Source organism: Oryx dammah, unplaced genomic scaffold (genome assembly GCF_014754425.2).
Source record: "Oryx dammah isolate SB20612 unplaced genomic scaffold, SCBI_Odam_1.1 HiC_scaffold_26, whole genome shotgun sequence".
Lineage (NCBI taxonomy): Eukaryota > Metazoa > Chordata > Mammalia > Artiodactyla > Bovidae > Oryx > Oryx dammah.
The window spans coordinates 99,538,019-99,552,033 of record NW_024070210.1 but is presented as its reverse complement, the minus strand read 5'-3'; the positions used below and the strand labels follow the sequence as shown (position 1 = coordinate 99,552,033).

The following is a 14,015-nucleotide window of genomic DNA, read 5'->3' as shown; positions in this document are numbered from 1 at the left end:
ACAGCTGGGTTTATGCTAGTAAAATTGCTTTATTTCAAAGATTAAAAACAAAACCCAAAGAACACCAGGCAGGAAATAAGTTTTCTATAGGGGAAACAGAACTCAGCCTGATATCTGAACTTTTTAGCCACAGTAAACATTAGAAGAGTTTTGCAGAAAATGAATTGTGACTAAAGTTGTGACTCAAATTATCCTTTGTGTGAGGGCAAAAGAAAAACAATTTTAAGCAAGCAAGGATTGAGAAAGTATATTCCCAACCTAGCTTTTCTGGAAAACAAACAAACAAACACTATTTAAGGACATATTCCTGCCAAACCAAATTATATTAACATAAAGAAGAAAGTGTTTCCGCTATGCAATAAAGAGGAAACAGTGAACACTTACATGTAATGTAAGTAAATTCAAATACTTTAATAATTTATATAAAGTGATGGTGAAGATAACTGCGATTATTAAAAAGATTCTGAAAATTAAGTGAATACATTATTACTGAACAAAGATTTTATTTTTATTTTGAACAAAGATTTTATAAAGAACTTAATTTCAACTGAAATAGTGTATGTCTCTTATTTCTAAAACCATTGCCTGTCGCATCACCAGGGTTTTCATAGGACCCTGGCTTCCTGCCATTTTTTCTGTTGTCTCTCCTCTTGTGCTCACATCTCTGCTCCTCAACCCCCCATTCCTGGGTACCCCCAAACCCCAAGTTCTTGCCTCTCTTAAGTACACCTATGCAATTTTCTCTAACCCTCCTCCCACTAAACTCCAGGCTTGGCTTTACAGATCCCAAACCCATAAAGGTCCTCAGCTAAAGAAAAGGACTTTTCAAGAAGCAAGAGTCACCCTTTCTGGAAGGAAGTTGTGGTTTTAAGTAATAACCCTCCTTTGGTTGTGTGTAGACTAAATCATCTGTCAAACACTGACCCTGTCACTGGTGCCAGTTTTTGTCAATCTCTTTGTGTTTGTAATTTTGTTTCATACACTTGATGCTTTATCATTTGATGTTCAAAGAAAGTCATAACAGTTGTTCATCTCTTTTCATTGTTTGATGCCTTTCATCCAGAATTATACTGACATAAATTTACCTATACTGCTTTCTTTGCATTTGCCTGTGTGTAGTTGTGCTTTTAGTTTTGTCCCATCTGGATCATTTTAGTTGTATCTTTTACTAATGGCATATAGGTAAAGGATTTTTTTTTTTACTTGACTCCAACTTTACCATATGTGCTTAATCCACTCATTATTTGTTATTACTGTCATTTTATGCTTTTTTGTAGCTAATTCTCCCTCTCCCCTTTTCCCTATTCTTTGATACCCTGTTCAAGTGTTCTTGTATTCATAGTTATTTTGACAAATGATTTGGATAGAAAGCTTTCTTTTTAACATTGTTGTTAGCACTAAATAGAAAAGTTGAACTTGTATTTTTCCAAGTTAAAAGTAAAATAGTATCTTTTGACAGTGCCTACTTAAAAGAGTAGAAATTTAGCATGCTTTTATGTCTTCTTTCCCTCATTTCCCAGTTTGGGGTAGAATAATGTGGAATTTAAATTAAGCATTTCATCTTTTCAGTTCTGAGTTACGTGCACATTCACATTGAGATTCATTATCAGAGTAACCACAATTACTTACACGTTTATTCAGTTCAAAGGTTTTATTGCTCAAACTGTTTCCTTAGTACGTTCCCATTTAATTGCTCAGGCAGCAGGAGTACTATGGTAGGAGGTATGTCATGGATTCTGGTTTCCCAATGGTGCCTATGAAATGCCCCTTGTAGGTTTGGAGAATTCATGTCCTAGGCATCCAGCTTCCTCAATGGAGAAGCCAAACTACTGAGCTTTCCCAGGCTCTCCAGGCATATGACACAGCTCTGCCAATACTGTCCATTCAGCAAGACTGCAGTCCAGAATTGAGCGGTGTGATGAGGCAAGTGCTGAATATATTCTTAATTTATGGGGAGGGTAGTGTCAGAGGGCTCCAGAGTTGACAGGTAACAACTAGGTCTTTTTGAAGCAGCCTCACAGTATGGTTTGGGTATTGTTTCTGTGGTGGTTTCCAAGCCTGATTTTCTGGCCCTCATACAGCTCCTGTGAGCTATCTGACTCCTTAAATGAGTGTCTCCTCTTTTAGAGAAAGTTGTTAACAACTGTAACAAGAATCCCGAATGATACAAGTGTTTCAGATAAATTAAGTGCTAGTTTGACAGGTTTCAGAATTCTTAGGTAATAATTCCATTTGCTTCCAAATGGTATATATATTGTCCTATTGCTGTTTTTTTGGCATTCAGTATTTCAGAGAAGAAATCTGATGCCAATCTATTTTTTTTCTATGTAGGCAGCCTATTCCTCTTTCCCCACAGATGATTTCAAGAAAGAAAGAAAGATTTAAAGAAAGCTTTCTTTATATTAAACACACACACACACAGTGTCACTGTGTCTAAATAGTCTGTTTCAAGTTACTTCAGGAACACAGTGGGTTTCAAAGTTCACAAATGTTCCAAACACAAAGAAAAGTAGAACTAGCTCCCAGAATCAGCAAGAACTGTGGTAATGCCAGGAGCTAGCCATTCTTCTATGTCTCACACTTGCTTTCCATGCCTCCCTCTCATACCTGTTCCTTCTCTAGCGATCCATTTTCTCTTATTTTAGCTTCGTGATGCCAATCAGAGCACCTTCAGTCTTAACTTTACAAGAGCTTTCAGTTCTAGCACTCAATCTCCAACCAGAAATTTCGTGACTCTTCTATTTAAAATTGACCTAATCTTTTTTTTTTTTTTTTTAAAGACAAGCCATACAAGTCTTTGGTAGATAGTCTCTTCTAGGTCGTCAAGTACCCCCTCTGGTGGAAACAGCCATGGCCAGGGGAAACAATCAGTACAAGATTCCATGATCAACTGTGTGACTATATGTCAGGATTCCAAAAGCTTGTGTAGGTGGGACAGGTAATGTCTGCAACAATAGCTATTAACAATAGCTAATTTTTGCCACATTCACTAATGTTGCTTTATATTCAGTGGTCACCTTCACTAGCACAATGTTGAGTATTTTTAATTAAAAAAAGGAACAATCTCATAATGTCAAGAAAATAAGCAAATAGTCACAATTGTAGAGAGTTATCCTGAATATCAGAAGTGTATTTAGCACTGAGAACAATATTATACACACACAAAACATACAGGTTGAAAGAAGGATCAATGGTCTAACAAAAACCAGAATATAGTTTTATAGACCACAGAAGAGAGAAGGGCAGAAAAAAGACCTGGAGTTTGTAGGAGTCAAAGTCCATAGGTTTCAACACTATGAAGTAGTATTTGAAAGTCAGCATTAATATGAAGGAATTAGGAACTGAAATACAATTTATATACTCTATTTCAACCCTTGTGACTCTTGAAACTGTGAAAACATGATATAGTGCAACTGGCTTCCATCTTCAGCAAGGCTCATCCCTACAGTTCATTAACCTTGTGGGAACAATCCATAGTTTATGGGGAAAAAAGTGTTTTGACTATTCTTATAATGCAGTTGGATCTTTATTTCATTATTTCCCTCTCATTAACTTTCCTGTCAGTGCAAAGAAACTTGTCAAGTTTTTTCTCAAATACCAGATTTGCCATTGGTGGGTGGTTGTATACTAACTCGGCACATTTTTCTTTCATCTGAAGTCCATTTGCCCTCTCTTCAAAGTTCTCTTCTTTGTCCTGTTCTTGGTGTGTCTCTTTTGATACTATTGCAAATCCAAATTAGGTATTTGTTGAAATTTTGCCTTTTTGATAACTGTTCCAAAGGAAACACGAGTTAATCCCTCAGATATAGAATTACCTCTTCATTCTTGTCTGGTAAACTTGTGGACTATTGGGAGTTGAGATGGGCTGTATCAGATTGTAACTCAACAGTCACATCTTTTCATACCTAAAGGAGAGGCAGTTTGGTGTACTTTCTCAGATGCTGAGTCCAGTGGTTGAGAATAGCTGGAGCTGAAGGCAGTCCCTCGAGGAGCTTTACTGCAGTCATGCACGGCAGTAACTCTGAGTGGTCCCAGACCAGCAGCATCAGCTTTGCCTGCTAGTTCCCAGGCCTGTTTGGTGATCTGCATGCAGTCACGTTCGAAAACCACTGCTTCGGTTCTGTCTGCTGCAGTCCAAAGATAACAGGGGACTGCACTGCCCTACTTTTCTCAACAGGCGTTGCAACTTAACTAACCCCCAATGCTGGCTCGGTGTGCCATTTCTAACCTGCAAGTGTAAACTGGGGACTATTTGGCTTGTTCTCGGTTATGGGAACACTCCCTGAACTTCTAAAATTAGAACTGAGATTTTCTCCTTTACTAATTCAGAGCCATTGTCTCTAACTAGAGGGTCTCATACGGAACTTTTTCCTCAATGGTCAATGTATACTATACCTTCTCCCAGTAGGCACTGCTTACTGGAATTCCTGAGTTTTCTGGGATATGGAGGGCATCCTTTTTTCATTTTCAGCACTGTTTTTTTTTTTTTCTTTTTTCCTTCCTTGAGAAAGGCAATTTTATTCTAATTGACTTATATCCCTTTTTCTATAAAAGTATTTGAAGTGGTTTATAAAAATTGTCATGCAGTAGTAACTAAAAAAAAAAAAAAAAAAGAAAATCAGGACTACACAGGAAAGAAATATGACCTCTATAAGGCATCCTTTGAGGAAAACAAAATAGTCTTATGACTTACAAACGATTTCACTCAGATGAAACTTGACTAAAGTTTAAATGTAGGTATATTCCAAAGGTGAGCAGTCGAAAGAGTATGGGCTTTGGAGTCACATGCCTTTCTTCATATCACAGCACTTATCTACTGGCATTTTAGTAAATGACTTAAAAAAAAAAGTCCTTACCTGTAAATAATAAACACAGGTAAGCGGCAGATAACTAACTCTATGATATGATTTCAAAGACAGCAGGTAGATATGCTTACTCCTCACCTTTCCCCAGTGTCCTGCCATATCTAAATATCTTTTCCCTTCCCCAAATGCAGAATGCATGAATTTAACATTAAAAAATAAAATTTCATTTATTCAACAAATATGTGAACATTTATCATCATCCTTACTCTCTGATCATTTAGGACAAATTCTGGAAAGATATATTAGCTTTATAAATAAATCTTATCAGTCTATCTTCCTTCATGAAGGAGGATCCTCTCCTTGCTGTGTGAGGAAGGGGGCATTTGAACACACAGCCCACAACCCTACTCAACAAAAACAAAGTTTTCGTTAACAGGCAGTGGTTTCTTAAGAGTCTCTTGAATGTCTCAGCATTTTCTGAACATGGCAAGGTGCTGATTATATTTGGCTGCTGAAATTTTGCTGCAACACAAAAGGTGATGGAAGGTGTTCATTCCAGACCCAGGAGCAACAGGAGGGACAAGACCGTGATATTCCAAGATGGGCTTGGAAGAGACTACTTCTACCTCCGAATAATTAATTTCTCAAGGACAGAATTCTATTAAGAAAAAAGAAATGTTTTTTGTGGGCCTATTGTGTTCAATGCCCATATGCAAGGCAGTTCACATTGCTTTATATGAATTTAAAAAATCAACTCCAGTGGAGTAAGAAAAGAAAAATACTAAACAGGAAGTGCTAATCACACATTAAACTTTCAGGAACGGTTAAGTGCCAATGCATGGAATGGTTAAATGCCAACAATCAGCTTCAATTGTTTTTTATTACAGTAAGAGGAAGTTTACTCTTAAATGCATAGAATTTGAAGAAAAAATTTATATAAGCTTTTAAAAGAGGCCCTTTTTGACAATTATTAATACAAATGTGAAATAAGACCCTTCAAACAAATACCAATTTCAGTAACAGTTTACATACAGCAATAATTTATTCTGAAATGTTCATTTAGTTTCTGTTGAGACACGATTCATGTCTCAATAATAAAAGAGCAGCCATCTCACCTCAAATACCAGAATATACAACAAGTTACAGCATAGCAAAAATTCTACCTACTTTCTGATGTTCAGGTAAAATAGTTTCATTCAATGTTTTACAGTTACACAGATTTTTTTGTTTTGCGCACAAAATAGTGTAAGTTGTTACACTATAGCTATCTATACGCACATCATGTGACCACAGAACTGTTAATCATTACTTCTGAAATTGAACCATCAGTTTCATTCATGCAGTAAAGCAAAGCAGGCCGGGTAAACTTGTTCACTGGGAACCATATTACTGTGAATTTCACAGCCACATGATTAATTATGATGTTAGATGGACTCTCAAGGACTAAAACAGAATGGTTGTTTGCATAAATACCAATTTCTCCCTGATGTAAGTTTAGTCAGTTTATTATCTAGAAATGATTGATAACAGCAATATATCGTATTTTCTATCTGTAGTGTTATTTTAAGACAAGCAATAATTAAAGGATGCTGGGATGGGATGCTACTTAAATACATGAAAAACATACTGTACAAATATACTTGGCTTTACCATTTTCTTCCTATCAAGAGTGCCTCCCAAAATATGACCAGTGAAGACGAAGTATACTATCAAATATGGCTTCCAGAACAAAAACCCTCTAATGTTAAAGAATCAAACCTATTTACAAAAATTTTCAGTCTTTTACAGTTTCACTTGAAACAAAATTTCTACATAGCAGTTGTAATGAACACATATCACATTCTTCGTTTCATCCTTCCAGCTCGTTTCACACAGATGTCACAAGGTAAGACCCGGAATGACGTTTCGGACTTTGAGTCCCACTGGGTTCCGTGCTGTCGGGTTTTGAGTCGCGTTTCTTTGTGTTGTTACTCACTGGCGTTGGGATCTGAGACGGTCGGGCGGAAGTGCCATCTGTGCTGCTTTTCCTTGGGCTTGGGTTGTAATTAAAAGGACTCACCCTGGCGGCGACAGTCCCACTTGGTGAACTGTGCTTGCTTGAGCTGCTAGAACTAAACGGGGTACGCTCAGCTACAGAACTTTCATTAGTCTCGGATGTAGGGACAGGGTTAGTACTTTGTCCCGGTTTTGTCTCAGTTCCTTTTTGGTCTGGGGGATCTCCCTGAATAAAGGAATTCAGGCGGTGTTCCAGACCCATGGTGCGTGTAGGGGCACCGCCACTGCTCACATTTTGTTTTCCCTGATTATCTTTTGAATCTTTAGGGTTCGGGCTTCCCTTTTCTGAAACAGTGTCAATCACGGGGGGAGAATTTCCTGTTGGAGATCTTCCAGATCTAGGGTTGTTAATGGGGCAATCCTCAATTCTCACCCAAACATCCTCTGTTTTAGAAACGGCAGGTGCCATTTGATAAATCAGAGTTTTTGATTCAGCACCATTTGCAGCACCTGAAGAAGTGGTCTGAGACGTACTATTTGTGGGAGAAATTTCACTTTCTTTTATTTTTCTCCATGTTCCTTTTGTGGATACCTGGTTTTCTTTAGTTTGTTTGCTTCCTGAAATAGAGTTCACTTGTTTTTCATCCTCACTTTTTGCCTTTTCACTCGATTCTGATGAAGCAGAAAGAATTGAGGATGAACTTCCAGTTCTTCTCCAAGTGCTTACTCGAGGAAGTGATGATGAGTGTTTGCTGTGCTCACGTTTCCAGGTCCCTGACCTATTGATGGGAAGTCTGGAAGGACTTTCGGAATGAGAGCGCGCTATATCATGGCGCTTTACGGGTCTTCCATCGTTATACTCTATGGTGGGACTGAGGTTAGGTGGGAGTTTTCGCCATCCACCAGACTGAACAGACGAATGTGTAGGTAGAGACATATCAGGAAGGGAAGGACTTAAAACTGGAGTGTGTGCCTGGGACCGTGTGGGAGAGTCGGGTCTAGAAGATGGAGAAAGAGACTCAAATGAAGCAGATTCCTCCAGTTTTCTCCTTAGGGTTGGGCTTGGAGCTTCTTTGATGAAAGTTGATTGGCGTACTAATACAGGTCTCTCTGACCTATCGGATTCACTTCCACTTGACTTTGTTGAAGACATTCTGGAAAGTTCTACTTTTTTATTGGATCCATTACTATTACTCATTTGATTTAGCCCTTTGGAGGCAGATTCACTCCTTGGGATACCACTGCCATTCTTGGATAAGCCCGTTTGTTTGGTGAGGTTCTGCTGGCTCATCTGTCTGCCAGGAGATGTGTAAGACATTTTCCCAGAACCTGAGGACTTAGTTGAAGCAGTACTAGGGGATGACGTCCTTGGTAGTTGAGATAATTTGTTAGGGGGACTTATTCCATTTCTACCAGGAGAGATTGAGTTTCGCCCTGGAGACTGCATTGGTCTACTTAATGGTTGCTGGGCAGGTCTTGAAGGAGTGGAATCTCTAGATCCTGATCTAGAAGGTCCTTTGTTTGATCCCACTGTCTGGGATGCCTGCCTTGTAACAGGGCTTAATTCTGACTTCACTGATGGCTTGGTTCCTCTGGGAGAGGTGGTAGCCGGCTGACCTTCACTAGGGCTTTTGGAGGCTGGAGTCTTGAGGGGTGGGCCTTTTTTAGAAACTGGGCTTGTACTTGAAGAGCTATTCCGAACTCCTGGAATATGAATCATTGTCCTACCTCGAGAGATTGAAGGCATGTTTGTTTGAAGGGGTTGTTTCATTTGGCTCGAAATTTCCGAATTAGATCGAACTTTTCCAGTAATCAAACTTTTATAAACCTTTTTGCCTCCTTTTATTCCTTTATTTTCAGATTCTATCTTTTTAGTTTCCAATGTACTTTTCTCCCCAGGTTTTAGAATTCGTGGGCCTTTATTACTCATAAAGGGTTTTTCTTCTTGATCAGGTGTAAGATGAAATGGTGATCCCAGAGAGATGCCCGATTTCAGTGAAAGGATGGAATCTGAGTCAGATGAAGCTTGTCGAGATAAACATGCAGCGGCAGCAGCTTGATGTAAACTACTTACTATGGAATTTGCACCTTCCTGAATAGCTTTCCAATCAAAATTTTCTGAATCTGGGGATAAACCATGTTCTGAATCTGGTCTCTGTATATCTTTCAAATCGAGTGTCAAATCTTCCGCTAATATGCCACTCATATTTCTGGGACTATGCTTTTCATTATCAGGCTTGAGCCTTGAAGGCTTTTTCTTTTTTGGCATTGCAGAACTTATACATTCCTGCAACAGGTCATCTTCAGAATCAATACTAAGAGAACTGAGAGAACTGTTTCTTGAGAAACAAACAGGGGTGTCTTCCACGTGGAATGATTTAGGAGCATAACCTGAGGCCTGGGGTTTACCTGGTTCTCCCTGTGAGGCAGGGGGCTCTGTCTCTTTGATAGGTTCATTTTCCTTGTTGTTGTTGTTTTCTTGATCAATGTCACTGAGAGAGCTTAGAGAGGAATTTCGAGAAAAGCAAACTGGAGTATTTTCAATAGCGAAATTCTGTAATTTCTCATCTGTTGCTGCCCCTCTGTCTGGTATATCTTTGGAAGACTGGGGAAAAGTGGACTGCTTCTGCAGCACGGGTTTAGACTGACCTCTGTTTATTGGCTGCTTTGTAACAGCTGGTGTCTTACTAGCTGACTGTTGGTTTGAGGTTAGTTCTGTGTGGTTGGTCACTTTAGCTTCTGATTCTTTATTATCCTTCCCCTTTCTTAATTCAGCCTTTTCCCTGGAAAGGTCAACATCATCATCATCAAAATCTAGAGAACTCAAAGAGTCATTTCGTGAAAAACAGTATGGAGTGCCTTCAATGGGTGTGTAATGATGAGGTGAATCGAAAGTAAAACTTCCTCTGACTCCGTCTTCATTGTTTGGCAGTTTATCATTGAGGTCCTTGGAGTTATTTTTCAAGTGCTGTTTCTTTGCGTCTTTGTTTTCCGAGAAATTTCTTTCGGCGTTTAAATTATTTTTTGAGTCTGTATTTTTTCTTACACGTGTCCTGTATTCAGTGCTTTGTGGTATAGGTTTTACTGGTGAAGTCGGTTTCTTTGTCTTACCGTCTAATTGATTTTTGTTAGTTCCAGATGAAGACATAGATGCTTGTTGGACCTGGTCCATAATCTTTTTCACACGGAAAGGCTTGTGACTTTTTCCTTTGGGCATAGCAGAATTAATGCACTCTGCAAGAATATCACCTTCTTCTGTTTTATTGTCATCCAGTTCAGGTACAGTGACAGATGAGGCTTTCCCTCTTTGAGCCTCATCTGTACTTCTGCCTTCAGTAGGAATGGTATCTCGTTTTTCAAATTCACCTGACTGTGCCCCTGCTCTAACCCCTTCTCCAGCAGCTAACTCATTTGGAGGGGATTCTATCGTTAGATCACTCAGAGACGTAGCTGTGGAGAAGTTTATAGGTGTCCCTTCTACACAATACACCCGCGGCATATCATCTCCTGGTGTAAAACTAACATGCTTTTGTGCCTGTAACCTGTTTTGTGATGGCAGGAGTTTGTATACAGGGAGCTGACTTGGTTTCCTTGCCACAGGTGGAGGTAATTTCGAAGTAGTCTGGGCTGGCTTTTTGGCTTTGCGTGAAGATTTTGTTGGCATGGCAGAAATTATACACTCTTCTAGTATTTCAATATCATCATCATCTGACTCATCTAAAAGATCTTTTTCAGAATCAGTGGGTTTTTCTGCCTCTTTTTCCTGGTTTTCATTTGACTCTTCAGGCTGCTCACTTTCTGTTTCATTCCCGTTGTCGTTTTCCTGAACTGGAGGCATTATTCTTAGTTCCACATCTTTCTGAATAAATGGCTCATCAAGGCTCAGTGCACTCAGGCTAGATGAACAAGAAAATCCATCAGGAGTACTCTCTGTGGCAAAATGTAGCAGAGTATCAGCATCTGGAAGAACCTGGACCCTTTGTACTGCAGCATTTACCGCAGCTTGCTTAGGTCCACTTTCTCTCTTTTCAGCACTGGGTGCTTTATTTTTAGGTACTTCCGGCTTCGTTTGAACTGTCTGAGGAGGAGGAGGAGGTGGAGGAGGAGGAGGGGTTTTACTTCTGCTTGGTGGCATGGTTTGTCCAGGGCTATCTGGGAGGTCACTGGGGCTTATAATGCCACTTACCATACCACTGCAGGGTTCACTCTGAACAGAGCTGGCAATCGAGCGACTCTCAAAACTATCGAGTGAACTGACCGAAGTACATCTGCTGAACATGAGTGGGGTCTCCTGAACGTAGTGCTCTGGTGGACTTTTGGGTGTCTGAGCACCACTCTTGGAAGGAGATTTGGCCCCGGAAGAAAATTCAACAGCTTTGTGCCTGGCTGACTCTGCAGACAGACCAGAAGCCTGGAGTCTGCTGGATTTGGTTCTAATGTGCTGTGACACTGTTGGAACTTTACTCACAGAATCTTCATTTGACCTAGGTCCGCTGTTGTCCTTGATTTCGGCTATTTGCAGAGTGTCAGTGGACTCTGCTTCCTGTGCTGTCTGATCACACCCTACTTCATCTTCAGCAGATGACAAAGATGATAATGAACTGCATCTTGAAAAGCATATTGGGGTATCTTCTACACAGTAAGTCTGTATTGTTTCTTGGTTGATAGAGGGGACTTTGCAAGAGGAAGAGGTGGCTTTTGGGGTCTGACCACTCCTGCTTTGTGCTGAGCTGGGATGCAGCTGATTCTGCCTCTTGGCGTTAGATGAAGTTGTGGACGTATTCTCGCTGCTTGAAGAGATGTGTTCAGCTTTTGTGCTCTGTCCAGATGAATTCTTTGAGAATGAAAATGCTGGTTTCTGTGAAGAAGGCATGTCTGTGGTGTATTTTAAACTATAATCAATAGGCTGATCCACGTGATGTTTTTCTTCACTGTATTTTATGCTGTAATTGGTTGGTCTCTCTTCTTCCTCCTGCTGCCCTTCCTCAGAGTAACGTTCACTATAGTTGGTGGGTTTATCATCTTCATAGTCATCTTCTTGACACAAAGACTGGTTCACATTTTGACTGATTCCATGATTAGAGCCTACTCGATTTGTTTCAGATCCATTGGCTGCTCTTGACCTGTACGGGGAAACACATTCTTGCTGCCCAAAGTGTGGTTGGAACTTGAGATGTTTATCATCAGTGCTCTCAGGATATACAGGATAAGCTGTGCTTTGACTCCTTGATTGTCTCTGCTCATTCGGTTTTATTTCATCTTCTAGTATATGTTTGGGTCTTGCCCATCTTTCATTCTGTGAAGGGCTCTGCCTCCCAGAGTTCAGCTGTTCATCGGAATATTTAAGACTATAATTTATCGGTGTATCTAGTTCTCCATCATTGTCATCCATATGATTTGCACTATGTATTTTATGGGCTAGGTCAGCTGGATACTGGCCATAGCTGCAAAATTTACTTTCATCATCTTCAGAATAGGATTCAATTGAAGGTTTCATCTGACCTCTTTTACCATAGCCATCACTACTGCTGACACTATTTAAACTATCATTTGAAGATCTCTTATATTCTACTTTGGCATATGGTATCGGGCATGTTCTGTTTGAGTTTTCTGACTTGGTAAAGTTGTAAGTGTTTGCATGTGTGTGGGTGGTAGAGCTTCTTCTTAGTGCATTCCTCTCATCCGTCCCACAATGTAGTTCTGTGGTAGACCCAGAACTTCTGTCTTCCTGGGAGGTATGAATAGCTGATACTTCTTCCATGACTTTGGCAATCTGGGCTGCAGTGGTAGAAATCTGCAAACCTCGCTTTGAAGAGGTTCCTGGATTTTCTGTTGCTGGGTGATAGTTGCCTAGGCTAATACCTCGTTCTCTCTCCAAACTTCTATCTTTCTCAGAACGAGAGCTATCTAAACTTCCCCTTGAAGAAGAAGAGCTGGGCAATACTGTAGTATTCAAGTATGGTGATAGGACAGTCATGTTTCCAGTATTAAAACTGTCTGACCTGTTATCATCATGTCGATTGGTGTCAAAAACATAGTCACCATAGAGATTTTGCTTGTGTCTCTGCTTACTACGATGAGATGCTTTGGGACTTAAATTGTCAATATTGTCAAAAGTTTCTGATAAATGCTGAGCATCTAATTCTGCTTCCAGGGCCTTTTGTTTCCTGACATGAAGAGAAGGCAAACTTGAACCAGGAGACATGATATTGGCATCTTTATACTTTGCAGGTCTATTTGCCATGAGATTCCTTAAAGCTGCAGCACTCCCCATAGCAATCATCTTGTGCTTTGAATGAATGAGGTTCTTGAGCATGCTGACCGCTCCCATATCCCACAGTGCTTCCTGGTCTTTAGGGTTTCTTGCTGAGAGATTCCACAGGGTTCCGCATGCATTACTGACTATTGTCAAACTGTGAGATTTCAAGTGTTGTAATAAGGTCTGTAAGCAATTATTCTCTCTTAGGATTTGCCTGAAATAAAAACAAGACATTACAAAAGTAAGGTAAAGATCTGTTTGCAGTGACAAATAAAAGGAAAGAGAACAAATTTAAATCTAAAGATAACTGCTAAAACTTGTAACAACAGGCATAATAAAACTACACCGAATTATATTATAAATTTCAAGCACTGCCCATCTCCTTTTGTTCTACCTTAGTTCATTTAATGTTTATTGTTTTATAGTATTCATCTGTCAGACTAAAAGGTAAAAATGTTCAGTTTTATCAATTCTGCATCATTTCCTATTCTGACCTAACAGCTTTAAAATTTTTTCTTGAACAAATATATATTTACTTTACATAGTGACAGAGTTTCTCAGTTCACTGAGTATAAATATATTATGAAAGCTGAACAGGGACTGTGGTAATTTAACATTGGGTGGGTTCCACAATGTTGATAACAGAGACATCTCAGAAGAGGTAGAGAGAAGAATCAATTAACAGATCTTTACAAAGTCAGAGAACACACTGTAAGCTCAGGTCAGCAAAATGACTTTTAGATAATCTCTCTCTGGTTTGAATTTGTAATACTGATATTCCCCCTTTTAAGTGGTCTTGGGAAAACTGTGTGTGTAGTTTTTCTAAAAAGTTTTTAAAACATTTAAAAGTAACTATAAAAACAAGAGTTGAGACTCAGTGTAATGAATGGTAGGATCTGAAGAGCTGTGGCTTGTTTAATGCATGGTAAAATGAAGTTTAATGAGAGCATAGTCAG

The 14,015-nt window shown here is 39.5% G+C and overlaps 1 protein-coding gene across 4 annotated transcripts in view; it reads right to left on the bottom strand.

Moving 5' to 3' along the window:
- Window positions 1-3,104: 3,104 nt before the first annotated feature.
- LOC120852624 (adenomatous polyposis coli protein) overlaps window positions 3,105-14,015 on the bottom strand; it is a 133,026-nt gene continuing 122,115 nt past the window's right edge. For 3 of the 4 annotated variants that reach the window (XM_040225958.1, XM_040225957.1, XM_040225960.1), the window contains one exon: window positions 6,673-13,273. In XM_040225958.1, coding sequence (XP_040081892.1) covers window positions 6,673-13,273 — 6,601 coding nt within the window. Of the gene's footprint in view, window positions 13,274-14,015 lie in introns of all 4 variants that reach the window. The other variant, XM_040225956.1, reaches the window with a different exon arrangement.